At 45.6% G+C, this 20,604-nt stretch overlaps 1 protein-coding gene across 1 annotated transcript in view; it reads left to right on the top strand.

Annotated features, from left to right (window-relative positions):
• LOC104409565 (arf-GAP with dual PH domain-containing protein 1-like) overlaps window positions 1-20,604 on the top strand; it is a gene marked incomplete at both ends in the record, with an annotated part of 46,160 nt that overhangs the window by 25,249 nt on the left and 307 nt on the right. Inside the window, 4 exon segments of the mRNA XM_010019473.1 lie at window positions 12,455-12,567; window positions 14,631-14,777; window positions 18,356-18,439; window positions 20,388-20,450. Coding sequence (XP_010017775.1) covers window positions 12,455-12,567; window positions 14,631-14,777; window positions 18,356-18,439; window positions 20,388-20,450 — 407 coding nt within the window.

Genomic DNA, 20,604 nt, shown 5'->3' with positions numbered 1-20,604 from the left:
TGCCTGTGTGTTCCTATTCAGCCCTCACTCAGTACAGCAACTTTGCAATATAAATGATTTAAACATCAAACACAGATGTTATTGCAGTAAAGACAAGGTGAATCAAAGAGCTGTTTAACAAACTAAACTAGGGAGAAGGATGCAAGGGGAGATCACAGTGTGTTTGTCTTACTATTGTTTCTTCTCCTGCAAGGGCAGAAGGCCTGTGACAGGGACCCGCACATGGCATCCTTCCAGTGCCAGGATGCGCTGACGTTTCAGCAGGATGGGCATCATACAATTAAGAACTGGAGCAGCCTTTCAGTGCCTTCCAGTAATGTTTGGAAGTGCTGATTCAGAATCAGTGCAACTCTGTTGAAAGCAAAGGAAGATGCTGCGCCGTTTCCCAGCCTTGCTAAGGAGACACTGCATAATGTCACCATCAAAAGGCAAAACAAAAGGCTCCAAATGCAAAAGCTTTTGTTTAGAGGTAACTTTAGTGCATTTTTAGGGATTTTTTTATACCTCTCTGGGCCATGGCGAGAGGCAAGCTACTGCTGTTAACACTCTCCAGGAAATTCACAAACATTGCAGTGACAAAGTGATGGGGTGGTGATGGATTTTACAGATAGCTGCTGTAGGAAGAAGAACATATAGCAAAGAGAAATACACCAATGTCTTCAGCTCCCTTAAAGCAGAAAAGCATTTAGACTGCCAAAAATTGCGGGTGAGGACCTGCAGGTCCAAGCTGGAGCAGTGGAGGAGAAGAAGCGGTCAGACAAGCAAGGTGTTGGCAGCCAGCCCTGGGTAGGGGATAGCACCACCGTGAGCTAAAGCTGGATGCTCACAGCTAGTTTGGGATCCAGCTGTAATTTTAACAGCTGGTTCTGTCAAGCTGCCTTCAGCGTAGCTCTGATCCAAGCTTCTATAATTAGCCAAATAGCAGCAGCTATCCTGCGAAAAGTAAAGTGGCAGCGATGCTCATTGTAGGGGAAGCAGAGTGGCAGGGGAGTGAGCATTACCAAAAGGGTAAGGGCTGGCCCATGAAATTTTAAGCAGTTGGGGTTTGGTCTTTTTTTTCCCTCCATCTAAGCACTTTATGCAAAATGTTTGGTTAGGTTTTTTCCCCTCAAAAAAGCACACCTAAGAAATGTTGTTTCATTTTGCATCATCCTTAACAGAATTGTTTACTTTTGTCAACTCAAATCAGAAGCGTTCCATTTGTGGTCAGTTTGAGGTCAGTTGTATTTGCTGAATTAGTACAATTTCTCATGAGTGAGATGGTCCAGGACCCTTCTGCCCCTGAATTCCTTTGGTGGCTGAATGCACTGCCTGTGTTTCAGGATGTGCTCTGGATGCTCCCTGGAGATGCCCTGAGCTGTTGGTGCTCCCTGGGAGACTTAGTCCACCCCGTGAGTGTAGGCTATAGGATCCATAAGTGTATGAAACACCCCAATTATAATTGGCATGAGTCACTTCTGTCATTGAGCTTTCTCTGTTTGAGACCAACCAACTCGAAATACTGTATTTTAATACTGCTCAGGCTGCCTGTTCCTGTAACCTTGGGTTTTTAGTCAATAAATGGATCTGTACTGATTGGAGAGAGCTGAAGAGAAGTATCAGGCTAGTTCTCAAAGGTTTTGATAACAAACATTTAGGGAAAGAGTAAGGCAACCATCCCTTTCTATTTCTGATGGTTTATGGAGATAGTTCTCGGTGTTCTGGATCTCCTGGTGTTTCTTGGTGGTTTTATACTGTACGTTCATGTTCCCTGTGTAGTGACACAGGACCAAAAACCTGATGCCATCATTCTTCTGCTAATGAGAAGGGAGTGACTAGGAAGCAATACAATAACAAAGTACATGGAAAAGGCTGATTTAATGGCAACTTGTCCTGGCTTAATTAAATTTCTATTAAGGAAAGATCCATTTTATGTTGGAGTCCTGCGCAGGGCCAGGCAGTTCCTCTTACCGGATAAAAAGCATTTTTTAAGAGTGAGGTCATGTCTTTTTCTGGAGTTTGCCAAAGATGTTGAGCCTTAGATCAACCTCGACTGAAGAGCACATACCCACCTCCATCTGCATTTTCCCCCCTATAGTGAGCTTGCTGAGTTTTCACCTTGAAATCTCTGATGCAGAGAGAAATCTGCAGCAGAGTTGTTCACACTCCACCTCTTGCATGCTTACAGTGAAATCAGACTAGGAGGTGCATCCCCAGCTGGCTAAATAGGACTGGTTTTAAAAACATTCCTGCAGACACAGCAGCTGCCTCGATGAGCCAGGTCCATTTTCATAACCAGGGCAGCCCTTGGAGGAAGCGGTTATGTGGCACATCAGTAACAAACAGTATAGCCCCAAAATACCTAAAAGATGAGGAAGGTGCTCAGTGGGGAGTGAATTTCAAACTTGCATGCATTGCAGAGGCTAGAAGAAGAAATTTTAGTGCAGCAAAGTTGATGGGAGTTTTGGTCAATGATTTATTGGGATAGAATTTAGCCTTGATTTATATAATTACGGGAGCTTATCAAGTGGGATTACACTGGTCCAGGGGATGGGGGAGGTGAGAGTTTTAGAAAACCAAGGTGTGCAAATGTCCTCGTGTAACCCAGAGGCTGTGGCTGTGCTGCTGAATGTTCCTCCTTCGATAGCGCAGCTGCTGGAGCATCCTATAGGAGCTGATTTCTGGGACAGCTGTAAAACCAGCAGTTAGGAGAGGAACGAGTCCTAAATTAAAAATTCCTCCTTTCTCTGCATAAAGTGATAGCTTTGACTGTAAATGGGTTGAGCACTCCATAATAGACAATCAGGAGCCGTTAGCACTGCAGCAGATGTGCTTGAAGCCATTTGGATTTCTCTTCAAAGCAAACAAAGAGGAATGTTATCTGCATGCGAGAATGGTTTTCCATGATTTATGGTTGCATGGCAATTCTGCCTATGGGGGGGTGTGTATAGTGTTTTATTCTGGGATGCCCTGGACAGAGGTTGCTAAAGCCATCTGAAGTAGGAGGTGAACTTCCCTATTGGCTTCTGTAAAGTTCTGCTGGGTGTTTAAATTGGTCTCATCCTTGCTTTGATTGATTCATGTGAGCAGCTGCCCAGGCTGAGATTTTATTTATTGGTGTGGGTGAGACACCCAACTAAAACCGTTCAGGACTTGAAGGATATTTTAGCCTGATCCCATGACTGTGGCGTGAGGTTCTGCAGGATGCCTGTATGAAATCCAGACCTTCAGGTGGATCAAGCTAAAGACTCAGCAGCGTGTAAGCTGGTGTAGCCCATCTGTGGTGCATGTTGAGCTCCTCATCTCCAAGTCTTTCAGTGTCTTGCCACTTTGCTTTCTGCATAGAAGTCAATATGGTTGCATGTGAAGCTGTAGGTGGGTCCTCCCTCACCTTGCAGAGGTCCAGGCAGTGTGTGGGCAGCTGCCTGGTGTAGGATGGTGGCAGCAGTCCCTCCAGGTGCCAAGAAAGGTGCAATGCATTTTCCAATGCAGCTTTTGTGCAAGTAAATCACAACAGCTGCAGCACAGATTTTTTGGAGCCTTTGTGTCTTACCCGAGGAGGATCCTGGTTTCTGGCTTGGGAATGGTTTGGATCTCAAAATTCAGCTTCTGAAGTAGGTATTCTGTACAGGTATTATTATGACTTAGTACTGTGTGCCTGTCCTTAAATGTTTTCTTGCCCAGCTTTCCAGCTAAATCAGGCTTTGAGTGCATTCCGTGCTAGTAAATGGGATGAGCATTGCACTGGGAACCTCTCAGCTTTCATCTGCTTTTTTGTAATAAAAAACTGGCTTCAAAAGATCTCTGAAGGTTATTTACCTGTAACTGGATCTTTTCTCTGAGCAGCCAGCAGCTCCCAGTTGGACATGTGGGAATGCCACTTGAAGAGGAAGCATTTGATTTCCAAACACAATTAGATTCCACATTCAATTCTCAGTAATGCAAATGCAAAAATTCCAGTAAAGACATTTTCTGAAGCAAGAGGCTTTAACATGTCCCAGCAGATACAAACAAATTGCACGGCAGCAGCCAACTATTGCCTTACCTTTAATACATAAAAACTTCTTCAATAATTAAGTTACCATGGAAGTTGTACTGTGTCGACTGTCAATTTTAAGATAAACTGATGAAAGGGAGGATGTGGCTGTGTTTTCTACAGTGGACACCAAACCTGAGATACCCACAGTGGTCAGGTGAAGACTTGGAATTGTATATTTTGGTATTTTCTCCTGGTATTTGTTCCCACATAGTATTCACAGGGGAAGTGAGTGCTCACTATGAGCTCAAGAATCACTCTACTAAAAGGAGTCTTTTCTCTGCTGAGTGTCCTTAGCACCACCTTACTTTGCTATTGCTTGCCTAGAGGTTGCCACCTTCTGCTGCCTCAGTTTCCCACTTTTCATCCCTCTGATGGCTTCCCCATGCCCTGTAGAGGCACCTCTTGTGTCTCATTTCTGCTGCACCCAGTCATCTCAAAGGGCAACATGATCGCATCCAAGATACCTTCTGGAAGAATGAATGACTGTATTAATGTCTTTGTCACCTGAGAGCTACTCTGTAGGGAATCATAATATGTGATTAAAGGAGCCAGTTAAAAACAGCTTAGGAAGCTGGATTAGGTACATGATCTCTTATTATGGCTCCTTTTAGCTGACAACCCGGTGAAAGAAAGGGAGTCTGGATTACATGGGGAAACATCAGACCTGACGAGAGTGTTTTCTGACTCTAAGGCGTAGTGGTGTCATGTACAATTTTAATCAGATTTAACTAGTGACAAACATCACAGGCTTAATGGATTTCAGCTTTATTATTGAGGCTTAGCTTAGAAGCAGTTTGGATTTTCAGCTGTGAGCCAGCAATGCAAGTGTATTCATGATGACATTAAAAGGGACTGGGAAACCAAGGACCGACCTTGCATTTAAATATCATATGCCTCATATGGGGACAGACCTTGTCTTCTTTCTGTCAACCTCAGGATCCTGACGTGTTGCTAAGCTCAGCCCCATGTTTTTTCCATAGGAATGATGTATTTGGCTCCATTTCATGTATTCATCCCAGCAGCTGGGTAGCTGAACAAATTACTTCTTCCATTTCAAAGGGTTTGTTGCTCACGATGAAGCAATGCGTGTTTGCAGTGATCTGGAGGGTTTGTTTCCCATGCCTGGCTTGGATGTCCTACACATGATCTGAAATTGTCTCTGTCCTTGTTTTAGGGGGCATTAGTCTCCTTGACCTTCCCATGGTGAGTCTTTTTTGGTTGTGCCAGTTTGGGGTGGTTTGTCTAGAGCATAAATAGTCACTGAGGACATGGACATCCACATTTCTGGAGAGCCATGGTACTGCCTCCAAATCCAGTCTTTTTTGGCAGCTTTTTTACACTGTGGGATAAGATGTCTTGCAAGTCATCAGTATGGAAGATGGTTTTGTAAAACATAGTTGACCTTGCTCGGAGAATTGGTAATGGGAAACAACCTTGTATGTACAGCACTCGGGGATTGACTGTCTAGAGTTGTCAGAGGCAAAAGGTACCATCTCATGACAGTCAGTCATTGAGGTCTGTTCAGCTGGTTGGTGGTCCCAGTCTTGCATGAACAGGAAGAGGGGGAAAAGGGGAACATCGATGCTTAAGTTCCTCTTAGGAGCAGCATGTGGCATTGTTCCCTTTATCAGTAAAGGGAAACCTGTGTGTTCCTGCTGTCTTGTGTTTCCTCTGCCACCTAAAACCACCGACCTAACATTTCAGCTACTTCCAGCTCTGAGCTGAGCATTAATGATGTTTTCCCTTAGAAGGCCAAGGAGGTGTCTGTAAGGTGTTATCTCAGTCATCTACTAAATCCTGGCTTTCTGTCTGATGTAGCCATTCAAGTGCTAATTGCCTCTGATTAAGTCAAGCATTTGCAGAGTGAGTGGGTTAATTGGGTATTGTAGAAGCAATCAATCTAATCAGCTGCTTGCATCCATAGCTGAGGCTCTACAATGCAGCAGGACAATAATTGTTTTATGAGCTCCTGGAACGCAGCAGAGGCAGACTGGATGGCAACAGGAAACCCTTCTCTGCAAAATGGCCTTTAGGAAAGGTAATTTGGATGCTAAATGCTCATTAAGAGAGGACTGATTGATTAAGAGCTGGGAAATTCTTACCTCTAAAATGTGTGTGCATGAGAAAATGGTTGGAGTGGGTATTGGTGTCAGGGTGGGGCACGTGGGAGGTCTTTGGCTGGTTGAGATGTGTTGTCTTAGAGGGCATAAAGAGTTGTCTTAAGGGGGATGAAGGGAGATTACTCTCTTCTGCCTGCCTGCAAGACACTGTCAAGTGAGACATGCCAGGCACCCATCCTTACGTAAGGTGGACCAAGAGCTTACCTCCCAGGTGTCCTAGGAGCAAAGAGACTGTTTTGCAGGATCACTACATGCGTTCTCATTTGCTCCTTGCCGAGATTTTAATTTCCAAAGCACTGTGCTTGAGGAGCAGCAGCAGCTCTTGGTGGCTCCTCACCTGGAGAGGTGCAGGAGAGCACCTAGGGAAAGGGATGCCCATCTCATCAGCAAGCCTCCAAGGTCCCCTCTACCTCCTGCACGTGGGGATGCTGTCATCTCCAATATGCCTGTGTCTGCACTGCTGAACATGTAACCATCAGGAAGTGTGTTTATCCGGTGATGACTGCAGAATTATTTTCAGGGAGGTTATAAGCTCCTCAGCACAGCTGCACACAGGAAGGGGGGGAGGCAAGCTGCTGGTGCTGTGCAGCAGAGCAGGGGAGTGATCACAGCCTTGACTGCAAGTTCTATGTTGTTTGACCAGCCTTGACACCTCTTGCAGGGGGATTACTTTATGTATGGGAAGGATGAGTTTGTCTCTGGACAAACTTTTCACTCCATGAGAAAATTAGTATTCTTTTTTTATTGGCATGCAAATGCTTAAAAAATTCAAATTGAAGTTTTCTGAAGTGTCTTGATTTGTGGCTGAATGCTACAGAAAGAAATACGATGACTTAGAGCAATCAAACTAAATTATTTACACTGATGCAGCCAAACAAGAGGTGTACGGTTCTTTTTACAACAATATTCAAAGTCCAGTCCGTGTGGAAACCTTAGAATATGCCACTTTCTCCATCCAGCCCTCTGACTATGGGCAGTGTGGTTCATTTCAGAAGGAATATCCTTCGGACTCTTTGTTTTAAAAGGAGGTTGTGACATTGGTGTCAGTGGTAATGCCGGATGCCGGGGATTCACCACTCAACTGCTCCAAATAATTATGCAATTTCTTAACCTCCGAGAAAAAGCAGGCACATTCTCTCCAGTAAGTACCTATATAACCTGCTCTGCTTTAATCAACATCTTACAATGTTGATGTAGCAGACTGCTCGGCTTCTGACATACAGAGAAGTGGTGATATAAACCCTGCAATTTTAGTAGTAAAGTGATGTTGTATTTAAATCTCCAAAACTCTGAACTGGGGTCGAAACACTTAAACTACTTAGAGGAAGGGAAATCTACTTCTGTAGGCGGAAGTGTCCTGCATGAACTCTAGGAAAATGTGATTGCTCTTGGATTACACACACAAGTAATTTTTTCTCTCTCCTGTGTCAGCCTCCCATGCTTTGTCTTGCAGTGAGACGAGAAGGCAAGAAACAACACAGTGATGCATTTGGGTTTGGGAATGGTATTGGCTCTGCTGCTTTCTTGGTTTCAGATACACTAACATGTTTCTCGTAAAAGCCTTGGACCAGCCCTGGTATTACTACGGCCCTAGAAAATGTCATGGAAACAAGCAGTTCTGGTGCCTCTTTCCAGGTGAAATTGCAAAATAAATCACCAAAGCAACTGAAGAGCAGGTGTGGTTTAATTCCAAGTTTATAATACTTTACTAAGGAGCACAGAAAGCAAAGTCCATGCATGTATTTATTTTTTTTCCCAAGCCAGTGGGTCTGATTGCCCTCCTGGCAGGAGGGTTTTATTCTTTGAGAACCAGGGTTGAAACTGAAAGAGTCGGTTTAGGTACTTCCTATAATGCATTCTCAGGCACCAAAAAATCCATCATTAACTAAGCACCATAACGGCTTTCTGAGGTGGGGAAGTAGCCATATCTCTCCTCTTAAAGAATGGGGAACTTGAACAAATTGCTGGTGGAAGTCAGATGGAAATACGGTATCTCTATTAGATAGTCTTGATAGAAAATTCTCTCCCTTGATTCCTCTGCGGCCTCTCACACAGTGAGAAAGCTGGGCTAGGCTAGAGTACCCTATGGGTCCTGTCAGTTTTAGATGCCTGGCTTGGAGGAGCTCCAGCCACTAGCTCAATGGAATTGACACTAGGCCATGCAGTATCTTCAGTCAACCAATGTGGTAACCCTGTTTTCTTTGCCCCACAGAGTTTTAGCCGTGGCAATGAAGTGAGTGTGGAAGTGACAGTTCCTCATTGTACCTTGGAAGCTACGTAACGGGTGAAAAATACCCATTTGGGCTATGTGATTTCAGGTTATATTACGTGCCATTGTTGGCTAACTTTGTCACAACTGCTTGGTGGTTTTTTTGCAAGTGTCATAGGTTTGTGCCAGAACTGCCTATAAAAGCAAGTGGTTGGGGTTTTTTCCTTCGTAGGTGGTTGAAGTGGTATAGAATAACTGTCAAAAAAAACGGCAGCATGTTAGCAACATAAGAGTGGTATTTCTAAAGGGTGCCCATAGGTGCTTTCCAGCTGGTCTTCACCAGGTAGTCTTTTCCACAGGCACGGTTGGGTCGTGGTGAAGTGGGATGATGGCAGGCAGCCACATCCCTCATTCTATGCCCTGGGAGAGGAAGAAAACATGTTGGCAATACAATGCTGCATGGCCCAACAGCAGCAATCAGCAAGTATAATAGGACTAGCAGCCATTTAGCTTCAGCATAATCAGAACAGCCCTTATTAAGATCTGAGTTCGGCCAGATACCTCTAAATACAAAGCTGTTGCTAAGGTAGTACAGCTCACAGAGACAAGGAAGAGATGGTTTAGTTCTCTGACTCTGATGCCCTCCAGTGTGGGATCTGTTCCCTGTTCAGACTCCTGCAGTTTTCTTTCTCAATGCCTTCTCTAGCTGTTTTCACAATCCTTTAGATCAGGACATTGAGGACACATCTTGCTGACGTACTGTTTGCCTGGAGAACCCAGATGGGTTCATGTTGGGTTCAAGTCCAGTTCATGGTGGTTTGCATTGATCAGTGTTGACAGAGGTGCAGGCAGCTGGCTTGGGCAGAGCAGAGGAACAGCTCCTGAGGATGCAGCCCTGGAGGAAGGAAGGGAGATAAAAAAACAAATGAAAAAAAGCAAGCAAAGGATTTATGAAAATCTGTCCTGAAGTACAATGAAATTAGCAGCTGGCTTTGTCAGAGCAGCCAGGAGTGCTTTTGCAGAAGCGATCTGTCTGGGAAGAGCCAGCATGTGAACTATGGAAAGAGATAACAGTGCTGTTGGTTTTGGTTTTTATTCTTCCTTGGAGTGGAATTTTTGGATACTGTGTTTTACCACAAAAGGTTGGAAAGAGAAGATCAAAATGATGAAATGTCCTAATATAAAAGGGCAGGGAAAGCTGTTTTTCCAGCCTGACTTTGACACTGGCTCACAGTCTTGTCCTGGGCAGCTCACCGAACCTCTCTGGGCTTCTCTCTCTTCACATATAACCATTACGATGCCCATCTGCCAGGGGTAAGCATTAGGTAGACTTTACAGATTTGCAATTTTTTGTGATCCTCTTGGGGAAATGCAGGGTAATTTTATTTTTTGTCTCTTGTGCTAAGAAATGTGCCAAGAAAAGTGCTAAGAAATGTGTTGTGATGGAGAACAAGTTTAATAAAGAATGTCTGCAGCATCCTTCGCCATTCGGATGTTTGTAATGCAATGCTCGAATGAATGGATGAGACCCACAGCCAAGACTTGTGAAGCTGAGTTGCTCTGAGGTGGAGCTGCTGAGCATTGTGTGCCTGGTGTGCTCTGCTGAGCTGAGCAAACCCCAAGTGGGGATTTCTTCGAGATGTTCGTGTTCCCCAAATGTCAGGCACAGAGAGGCAGCGGAGAGGCTCTGAAAACATCTCTGCTATTTAGTGAAGTGAATAGAAATGACTGTCGAAGTATTGTCTCATTGCTCCGACTGGCTTAGCATTAAAAATCAGCACTCTTCAGGAACAGAAACAGTCCTGTGGCTTCTAAACCTCACACTTTGAGTGCAAGCTGCTTAACTTTTTGCTATTCAAGAGAACAGTGGGCAGTCACCAGCCGTCAGAGTTCCAGCAGCATCTCTGCTTCACGTTAAGCAAACCTTGCATTTTACAAACATATCAGCTGGGCATCGCTTACTGCCTGTCTGACTCCTGTCAGAGACACATTATTCCTATTCAGCCTCATCGTGTACAGCCTGCTACAGGGTACATAGTGGTTTTGCTGATAGAGCCTGGCAGGTAGCAGCATCTGACTCTGAGTCAGTCAGAGCTTTGGTTCCCCAGCAATTGAATTCCTACTACAGTGATGATATGAGTGCATCAGCCCAAGCCTTTCCCGTGCTGTTTTCAGATGAGTCTGCCCTTGGCTGGGGTTTAGTGGCTTTTTTGTCTGCTTCCCCTTCTCAGACTTTGGATAATCCAGCTCCTTGTGATTTCTTCTCTTTCTGATACTGCAAGTGCCCTCCAACGGGTTAGTCATGTCTTTTCACTAGAAAAAGTACATAGCAAGCCCACAGCTGGAATACGATTGAATTGGTGGACTGAAATAGCTCATTCTGCTCCTGGCTTTGGGGAAGTCTCTTGCAAAGTGGATGGCTGGACCAGAGAAAGAGCTTCAGAATTGTCATTCCCCTGATGTATTCAGTATTGGTCCTCTGTGTTCTTGGACTGACATATCTGGATGTAGCTGCTAATGCACATGGGTGACGATGCTCTGTTTCGGAGGGAGCACTTGTCTCACACTGGAGGGATGAGAGGGCTTGGGGGTGGAAGGATTGTGCAGACAGTGGTGCAGCATCACCAGCTGGCTTGTGGCCATGGGATAACTGAGGGTTTGGGCTGTCCTGTCAGCACCTCTGGGCAGTGACATGGGCTCAGCTACTGCTGGGTCTGTCTGAGGAAATATCTGGTGTAGGACTTCGTAAGTCTAGATGGAAGTGTGTGTGCACGTGCATTTTTTCTTGCTTTAGGTTTTTGTGTCATAGGAATATTTTATACCACTTACACCTGTACTATCAGTGCTGAGGAGCTGGTTGAGGGATTTCTCTGCATCTTTTAATCTGTAGTTTAAATCAATCCTGTATCAGGATGGAAAAGTGAAAAGTGGGTTGAATGAGGAAATTCTGCACGCTACTTGTTTGTAGCAGGCAGGTGAAGGAAAGGTTTGAATATGCCACATATGCATATTAAAAAAAGAAAAAGTTTAGCTACTTATTTGAAAGATGTTATAAAACATACACGTTTTAATTTTAAGATCCTGGCTCCTGAGAGCCAATAACAAAAAATCAAAAAGGGATGAAACTAAGAGATAAAGCGAGCACTTTTTTCAGTGTGTCTTTTGTATAATTGTATCTTAAATAAATGGAAGATGACCATCAAACTGCTCTGTTAGTACTCACAAAACTTGTACTGGACAGTTCTTGGCTTTGAAGCATTTAGGCATCAGTTACACTTGTGAGGTAAGTTGGGCACTGTGGCTGCTGCTGGCAGGGATCAGCTGTAATTGCTTTTCTGATTTGAGCAGTTAAGATTTTTCTATGCTTTTTTTTCTCTGTTTCTGGCTGTTTTGAGTTTTAAATGAAGCATGTGTATTTTGAATAGTGTTCTTCCTCAGCAGTGAATCTGCCCGTGGAGCTGATATCCAGGGAGAGCAAAGAGGCATGGGACAGCCAACCAGGCTGGAGGGGAGAGAGTGCTCAGTGGCTTTCTGAACCAGAGTGCCCTGAAATCAGTGCGAAGAACTGCAAGCGTTTCCCCTTTTTCCATGTGAAAAATATATTTGTGGCTTATGCTGATACAGCCATCTCCTTGAACCACTCTCCCTGCATGCACACACTCTGTTTTCCATTTTTTAGCAGCATCAGCAGAGGAGGGCAGATCTTACCTGCCTTTACCTTGCTCCAGAACTGCTACTTACGTAGGTTGAGCAGCATCCCTGGTGCCAGGAGCTGTGGCAGGGGCAGTTGTTTGGGAGTCCATGCAGGGACACTTTGCTCCTCAAGTCTTTGCCTGTATTGCAGCCCAGGATGCACAGCAGAAATCCTTTGCCTACCACATTGCGGTGTCAGAGTGGGGACACCTGAAGGACAGGCTGTTGGAAAAGAGCAAGAGTGGAGTGAGAAGGGAAAATCTGAAGGAAAAGGCCTCTTTTGTTCATGTCTTGAGCAATCCAGCCACACATTTGATCTGCTTGGTTTTGAAGCCGAAGCTCTTCTTTTCTTTACCCTATCTTTTTAAATACAGTGCTTTATCCCTGGTTCACAGCAATTGCTTTTTGCTGCAGGGTACCGAGAAGGATTTCTGTGGAAGAGAGGACGTGACAACGGGCAATTCTTAAGCCGAAAATTCGTGTTATCAGAGAGGGAAGGTGCACTGAAGTACTTCAACAAAAATGACGTGAGTACCTGGGGTTGCTGTCTGCAGACAGAGGATCACAACTGTAAGAGCATCTTTGAACAAGTAATTCTTAGGCTACCATTTTATTCATACAGTTCTCATAAGACCTGAGTCCCCAGTTGCTCCAGGACAAGGGCGCAGCTCACTACTCACTTTAGTAGGATTTGCTCTTGGCCTACCACAGCCGTGGTGAGACACCCAGACTGGCAATTTTACAAGTTCCTGCTCTGTTGCCCTTTAAAATCATTAAGGCTTTTCTGAAACCACCAGCAAAGGAGTTTTCCTCAGCTCTGTCTCTGCATCCTCCAGCTGACATGGGTTTCGTATTTATGGCTAGCTTGTGATGAAAGTGTCGCCACCTTGCAGTGGTAGCTGTGGTCTGAAACCTCCTTTGCATGGCATGGCAAGCAGTCCAGAGGAAAAGCTCCCTGGTTTTCTGTTCCATCATCAAGCAGTGTGGAAGCATTTGTCTTCTTCCCCAGAGCACATTTCATTTCTTATAAGTGAGAAATGGAGCTATTACCGTGAAAATTGCCTTCATGATGAATGGATAGACACTCTACTATTCTGCACCACGTAATGGAGGAAGGCAAGGTATTTTCCCTGACCTTCGGGTCTCTCCTGAACATCACCACTGAGAGCAGCCCAGACTGAGCCGCCAGCCAGTTTTCTCAAGTAGTTGATGCAGTCATAGTGTCATGATGAGCCACCGTGTGCAGAGGAGGAACATCCATCCACACTTCTCCACACTTGGCAGCCAGCTTCAATAGCACCTTCTTCTCCTTCAGCTCGGTGTGGTATGGTGCAATGGCATCTTGAGGATGTGAGACAACCAGTCATTACCAAGGGAGAAGTGAAAGTCCCATTTAGTGGCTATTGATGGCTCCAGTAGTTTAAAGCTGCTTTGCTTTGTTGTTGACCATAACCATGGTGGAAATGGCAATGTCTAGACCCATCCTCTTTGCTGGGACTTCCCCAGGGTCACCCAAAATGGTTGTTTGTCCACGGCAAGTCCCCAAGTTTCCAAAACAGTACTAATATCTCCACCAGCTCAGGGACTTCTGCGTGGTGCTGGTGACCATGGCACTACTGCACGATCTTCTCTTGTCCCCTGACTGTGCCCTAAATCTGGTGTTACAAAGAGCCTAATCTTTATTTTTTGGGATGTTTTATTCTTTCTTGCTAGTTCAATTCTCAGTGCAGTCCTGAAAAGGTGGTAAACTTCTAGAGATGTTTTGTAGGAAGACCAAGCCCACTACAAAGTTCAAGTGAACTGCCACAAAGGTGGGACTGGTGTCTGGGAGGGCCTGATCTAGGCTCAAAATTGGGCTAACCCACCCAAGAGGTGGGCTGTAGGGTATGTATGTTTGTCCTTCTGAATATGAATTTCCCAGTTTGGAGGACAAGAGGACGAGCAGAGTCAGAAGCCAATGGCTCATGTGAGAGGATAGGACTGGGGGGATGTGGGCATGATGCCCCCTGCTAGCCCAGCACCCAGGTCTGAAATTGGCAAAGGGGATAATCCTCCATCTTCTTGGGAAGGATGAACTGGCTGTGGGTGCTTGAGATGCAGAAAGCAGCCTGGCCTGTTAGTTAGCAGTCTGCATTTTTCTTTGGTCTGGCTGAATGGTTTTCTTTCTTCTTTGGTAGTGCTCATCCCAGTGTAAATGCTGGTCAGTTATCATTAGGTAAAGAGACTGGAGAGATTAGGAGTCAGAAGACAGTTGAACAGAGGCATGGTGAAGATGCTTATCTTCATAGCACAACATCCTATCATAAGAACTGGTCTGTCCATCTTGTTGCTGGGCTGAAACCTTCCTCCCCTTGAACTCTGCTGGATTTTGCAGAACAGCAGAGCATTTTTCCAGGCTGGTAGAAAGCACTTGCTGACACCCGAGCCAAGTCTTTGATATCTCATCACCAGGCAGTTTTGTAGGCTGGAAGTCTTTTTTTATTTTTTTAGCTAATGGTCTCAATCAGGAGGGTTTTTTCTGACCAAGTGAACTGCTTTCTGGTTTGAAAGCCAGTTCTCAGGTGTTTGCTCACTTAGCTGTGTTTTCCAGGCAAAAGAACCCAAAGCAATTATGAAGATCGAACATCTAAATGCAACTTTCCAGCCTGCAAAAATCGGGAACCCACACGGACTGCAGATCACTTATTTGAAGGACAATAGCACAAGGAACATCTTTGTCTATCACGAAGATGGCAAGGTGAGAGCATGGAGGTAACTAGGGTTGGGCTGTGGTCTTGGGGGTTGATGTTAAGGTCCCAGACCTCCTGGAGGAGTTTGCAGTGGATGCCATCTCACAGCCTTAATTTTCAGCTCTTTCTTCCCTCCCCCAAATATTTGGGAGTCCCCATAAAACACCATCAGCCCTGGAGTGTCCACTAAATCAGCGCCTAAAGCTGTCATGTTCACATCGTACCTACTTTCCTCTGGCTGTCATGGTGCCTTCAGCCTTTTTGTTACACACCCTTCAGTGCCCTGTCTGTCAGAGACGCTTTCTGGTGACAATCCCTCGTGGACCACAGGGCAGGGATTTGCGGGATTGTCTCAGTGCACAGCCTGTTCCCAGCTGTTCACCCAGGCATGGCGAGCCAGGCAGCCCTGCTGGGGATAAACAGTCTGTGCTCAAAGCAGTCGCTGTGCTCCAGACCGTATAGGCCAATAATGCCACCAAACCCCAAAATACTCTTCACTTGTGGATGAGCAAAGCTGATCTCCCCTGTGCTGCTGCTGAGGCTCTGATTGTGGTGGAGCTGGATGATGCCTGTTGTGCTCACAGGCTGAATGTGGTTCCTGTGTAGAGCAGGCACTCCTGGCAGGAAGCAATTAGTGCGTCCGGATGGGTTAATTAGTGGCATGGCATGGTTTTGTACATGGAGATAAATGTGCATGTAATACGCGTGTGTGTGCATGCATATATGCATCTAATAGACATACATAATAGGTGGTCAGGCTGGCTGGCCTCTCACACCCTGCAGCAACGTGGGGTCTCGCTCCGTATGTTTGCAGGTCCTGGGGAGCTGTTCTGGCAGGAAGATGTGTCTTTGTCTCTGACCATTTTAAAGGATGTTGTTGTGGTCCCTTGTTAGCACTTACCCACCACCAGATATACAGAGCTAGGCAGGGTGAACCTGAGGCACTCATTGGAGCTGGAGACCGATCCTCTGTGTGGGGTGACTCCTCTGTGCAGAATGCCTTTGTCTTGGAGGCACCTGAACTGGTGCTTCTTGCCAGGGCTGTCCCTCCTGTGGGCACAAGGCTGGAGTCAGCCTTTACCTGCACCCGCATCTGCATCTGGATGTGGGAGGAAGGAAAGCTGCAGGAGTGGGTTTCCCTGCTCTGAGCTCCTCTCCTATCCTGAAGCTCCCCCTGCAGGACCTCTAGCAGCCATGGCTGGAGCAGCTCAGATAGCTGTAGTGAGCTGCTGTGAGCCCTGGGGTTACCATCACCGATGGGATGCTCAAAGATGGGCTGAGTCTCCAGGAAAGGCCACCCTTTATGGTGCAAACCAAGATCTTTGCATGTTCTCTGGATAAATTAGCAAAATGCTCTTTCCCAGTGCTCTTCCTTTCCTGAGCCACACGAGGAGCTTTCAGGATGGGAGAAGGTGGCATGAAGGACAGAGCAGCAGCAGCAGACAGGCTCATTGCTTGAGCTCCAGGGTTGGATGAGCTGGAGGTACAGTGAGAACAAGTTGTGTTTTATCTGGGGTTGTCAGTCTGAGACTACCACAGCAATGTGGGTGGCTCTGGTACAGGATGGAGACTGGAGAGACACCAAGATGGCATGCGAAGGGGAGGTCTGTGGTGGCACTGCAAGCAGAGCAGAAGGAAGCTGAGAGCCTGGAAAAACCATTTGCAAAGGTGCAGAGCAGGAGTTTGTTTTCTCTGCTCACTGTGAGACATAACTCGGGAATCTCTGCTAAGGAGCTAATGAGACATCACCTTCCCATCTGAAAACACTGAGCAGTTTAACATCAGTTTACTACATCAGATGTGATCTCCTCACTCTATCTGTGGCATTGTTTGTAAGTATACAGGCAGAAGAATTTTAACAACTGAGCCTTCTGGCTTTGCATACCGAGGTAGAGGTTTGTATAAAGAAAGGTGGTGCTGTTGCTTCCTCCAGCAATGGATGATCAATATTCTGAGAAACAGTCATATGCTGGAAGCCACTAAGGGTTTCAGTTTCTGCTTTTCTGCAGGGTGAAACCCTATCTCTCATCACAATCAAGGAGGAGACCAGCATATATGTATGGATATAAATATATATATATATATATGCCTCTATCTTCATATCCATCCAGTTGGTGGCTGTATGAAATATCAACACCTTAATATTACAGGTTATTGCTCATTACCTCCAGCCTGGTTTGATCATCATTTACTTCAGGAGCCACTTAACTCTTGCTGACAGTCTTCGTGCAGCTCTCTGGGGTCTGCTTAGCTGCTTAGGGTAGGAAAGTAAGTGATAAGTAAGTAAAACCTCAGACAAGTAGGTCAGAGTTTTCCAAAACATTGTTCCTTTATGTCCTATTATGTTTTTTTATTTCCTTCAACTCGAAGTAGATTAACAAACCCAAGCTTTTGAACTTTTAGAGTGTAGCTGTTTGTCATGTTAGACCATTTTTGAGATGCCCCAATCATCTCTTTAAAACAGATCTCCAAAATTACACATAGGAGCCTTCCCCTTGCCCACCCTAAGGAAATTTCAGAGCATAAGAAAGTTAAAATCTTACTGAAGGCCAGCTTCTAGTTTGATATGGTCTTTCTTTTGCTGCAGCAACCTCACCTGAAAGGGTTGACTATTTGAGGATCAAGCCTGGCTCATTGAACCTGTCCCTGATGTGTGATGTGGCTGCCAGAGGTTCAGCATCCCCTCTCACTGCAGCTCAGCATCCCGGTGCAGGCAGCTGCTACATCTCCCTTCCAATGTGCCTTTCCTCTGCCCATACCTTTAAACTGCAAGGCAGTGTTTGGCAGCTCCCTGTGCAGATCACTTAGAATTAATGTGGCATTTCTCAGTGAAACCTTCAAAAAGGCATCTACTGTGGCACAAGCTCTGAGGATTTCGCCAGAGACAAATGCATCAATGAGTTTTAAAACAAAGAAGTTATAAACCAACTATTTTGTAGCAGGAGAACAAAAACAACAAACCAACAACAGAAAGCAAAAAGTTGAGAGATTGTTGCCAAGGAAAGGAAGAGAAATTGGGAAGTGAGCTGGGACTTCAATATTGCTGTGTTTGTCTTTAGAGGAATCACAGATATGACTGATAGACTGGGTTACAAAGAGAGATTTAGCCACTCTTAGTAAAAGATGGAAGTATGTTGCTAAAATTTGGGTGGATTCGGGCATTCTGTGCTTGTGGCTGCTGACGGGGTGGCGGCAACCTGCAGAGGTGTCTGGCTGCCTTTGCACTACCAGCATGAGCTGAGTAGTTTTTATAGGGTTAAGCTTCATATCTCAAATACTGATTTGTTGCTGTTTTTTCCAGTTCAGAGATGTGCTCAAATCCTTCCTACTGCAGAAAGCCCCTTGGCGCTCACTGCAGAGCTCCATGCATGTCCTGTTCTGCAGCCTGGGGCAGCAGCTGGATGTTCCCCATCCTTCACCCATTTGCTGCTCCCTTTTATGTCTCTATTCTATATTTTTTTAGGACTGCTGCCAAACTGCACTCTGTCACTTGGGACAAAGTGATGGGAGAGATGAAATGCAGCAGGACCATGTTATTTTATGTGCAGAGTATGTTACTCACTGTGCTTTTCTTTCTTGTTATTAGGAAATAGTAGACTGGTTCAACGCCATCCGCGCAGCACGGTTCCATTACTTACAAGTGGCATTCCCTGGAGCCAGTGACGTTGATGTGAGTTTTCCTGCAGTTTGGTGTTTGGGTTTTTTTTTCCCCTCTTGCTCATTTTTTAGCATTTTGTAAACAATCTGGAAGGCTCGGGGCGTGCTACGTCCTTCAGAAGATTTTACAATTACTGGGTTGAAATTCTTGCAGTGGGATGTCGAGCCCACGTGCAGCACCTGTTAGAACATCCATCCAGCCTTGGAAACCACGTGCATATGCATGCACACATGCTCAACCCTCAAAATGTGAGTCTTGCTTATGAGTAACTCCAGCGCTGTCACATGTGCAGAAGCCATGAGCATCTTTCTCAAACGTTGTTGCTATAATATTAAAAGCTGAAACAAAAGCTGTAAGGCAGAAAAGATGAAGGCAAAAGAATGCCAGTGCTGTACCCAGGCCTCTGGGATGACTTGTTGTATGCAGGTCACTGCAGCCTGTCTTATATCTCTGTCTTGTATTTTCCAGGAGCTGGAACTGCTAATTGCATTACCTTTTGCTAATATAATACTAGAGGCAGTATTAATGCAAGCTTGAGAGTGTCTTGTGTTGCAGTTGCGTTGCAGTTTGTCTGTAATGTCACTGGTGGTTGTTGTTGATTACTCTATACTTAACCAGTAATAGTTGCTGTGCAGCATATACTTTCCTTAATCATTTCTACCCCTCTCCATATCCTCTCCTTCTCCTCAAGTTGGTAGGCACATCTGAATCAAATTAACCCCCAAAATCCCTCAGACCTTAATAGAGTTGGTGAGTGTTAATATGGTCACCCCCTGGCGGTTTTGGTGGGAGATAAGCTGTTTATGGTTTTACTTATTATCCCCGTCTCATCAGTTACTCTTTGGAGTAAACAGAGCACTGTAATGTTTAGCAGTGTTTAATTTATGACCTTGGAATACTGAACAGCCCTTCACAGCATTCAGCTTGAGGAGACCTCTGTGGAGACTGGGTTATATATGTGAGGTAGCTCCATCTTGGGTGTTGCCATCATTAGCATTTGATTTATGAGTCCTTTACTCTGTCAGAGAGATGAAAAGGCGTTAAATTTAAACTGGAGCCAGGTTAAATGCAGTAGAGAGATATAAATGGCTCACACCACCCTAAGGATGCCCAGGCTGCCTCTGCAGCTCCTGGGGAGCGAAGGTCTCTGATGGATGCTTTGGAGACCCATCTGCAGGGTGGAGGAACCTCTCTTTGCTGAGGGTGATGAGCTCCTTGCTTAGCAAAACGTCCTCAGCCCTGTCCCAGGAGCCAAACACTGGGGCTATAAACACTGCAGAGCCCTTCACTGCCTACAGTGAAGTGTCTGATATGAAGATGCTCCCGGCTGCTGCGAACAGCTTTGTGATTCTTTGGGTGGATGTATTTTGGGGTGTCTTTGCCTTACAAGCGCACACCTGCTCAACCTGTTTAAATAAAAGGCAGGAGCAGGGATTGGGGAGGCATGTGGCCAGGCTCGTCGGCCCTGTTTTTGGTGACACTCATCATCTTTCAAGAGGCTTTTAAAGGCATCTGCTGAGATCTCATAGCTACTGCCTTGCCTTCACTAAGCAGTGTTAAAAATATCCCTGGCGCCAGTAGCTGTTGTCAGCAGTATCTGCAGGAATGGGGTGTGCACAGGCAGTTTTACAGGGAAATTGTACTTCAGGGCTTGTGTGAGGAGCAACCACTGCATCTGATGGAGGAGATGTATCACTAGAGCTGACCCACGAAGTGGGTTTTGGCCTGGGGGCTTCTCCTGGAGGCTGCTGGCTTTGCTGGCCAAGTGCTCAAAGATGCTTCATGTTTCTGCACCTGCCTCTTCTGAGCACTTTGGAGGGGTGGGATCGAAGTGTTCAGCCAGAGCTGATGGGTGAGCTTGGTGGGGGCTTTCCTTCCAGTGACCCACTGTCCAGCCAGGGAGCCCCCAGCTCCCTCCATCTGACACTGCTCTCTTTTCTCTCCTCTTTGGTTGCTCCAGCTGGTGCCAAAGCTTTCTAGAAACTACCTGAAGGAAGGGTACATGGAGAAAACGGGGCCAAAGGTAGGCTATAAAACGTTTCCGGGTGAGCCTTGCTCTTTATGGGGCTGAGAAGGGTCTTCTGGTGGAACAAAGGCACCCTTGTTGGAGAGGAAAGGTCTGAATGCCATGAATACACTTTCCTCACCTGGGAGCAAACATTAAAAAAATCCAAAAC

Source organism: Nestor notabilis, unplaced genomic scaffold, assembly GCF_000696875.1.
Source record: "Nestor notabilis isolate BGI_N333 unplaced genomic scaffold, ASM69687v1 scaffold9458, whole genome shotgun sequence".
Classification (NCBI taxonomy): Eukaryota; Metazoa; Chordata; class Aves; order Psittaciformes; family Psittacidae; genus Nestor; species Nestor notabilis.
The sequence above is the reverse complement of the archived record's forward strand: the minus strand, read 5'-3'. Positions and strand labels throughout refer to the sequence as shown.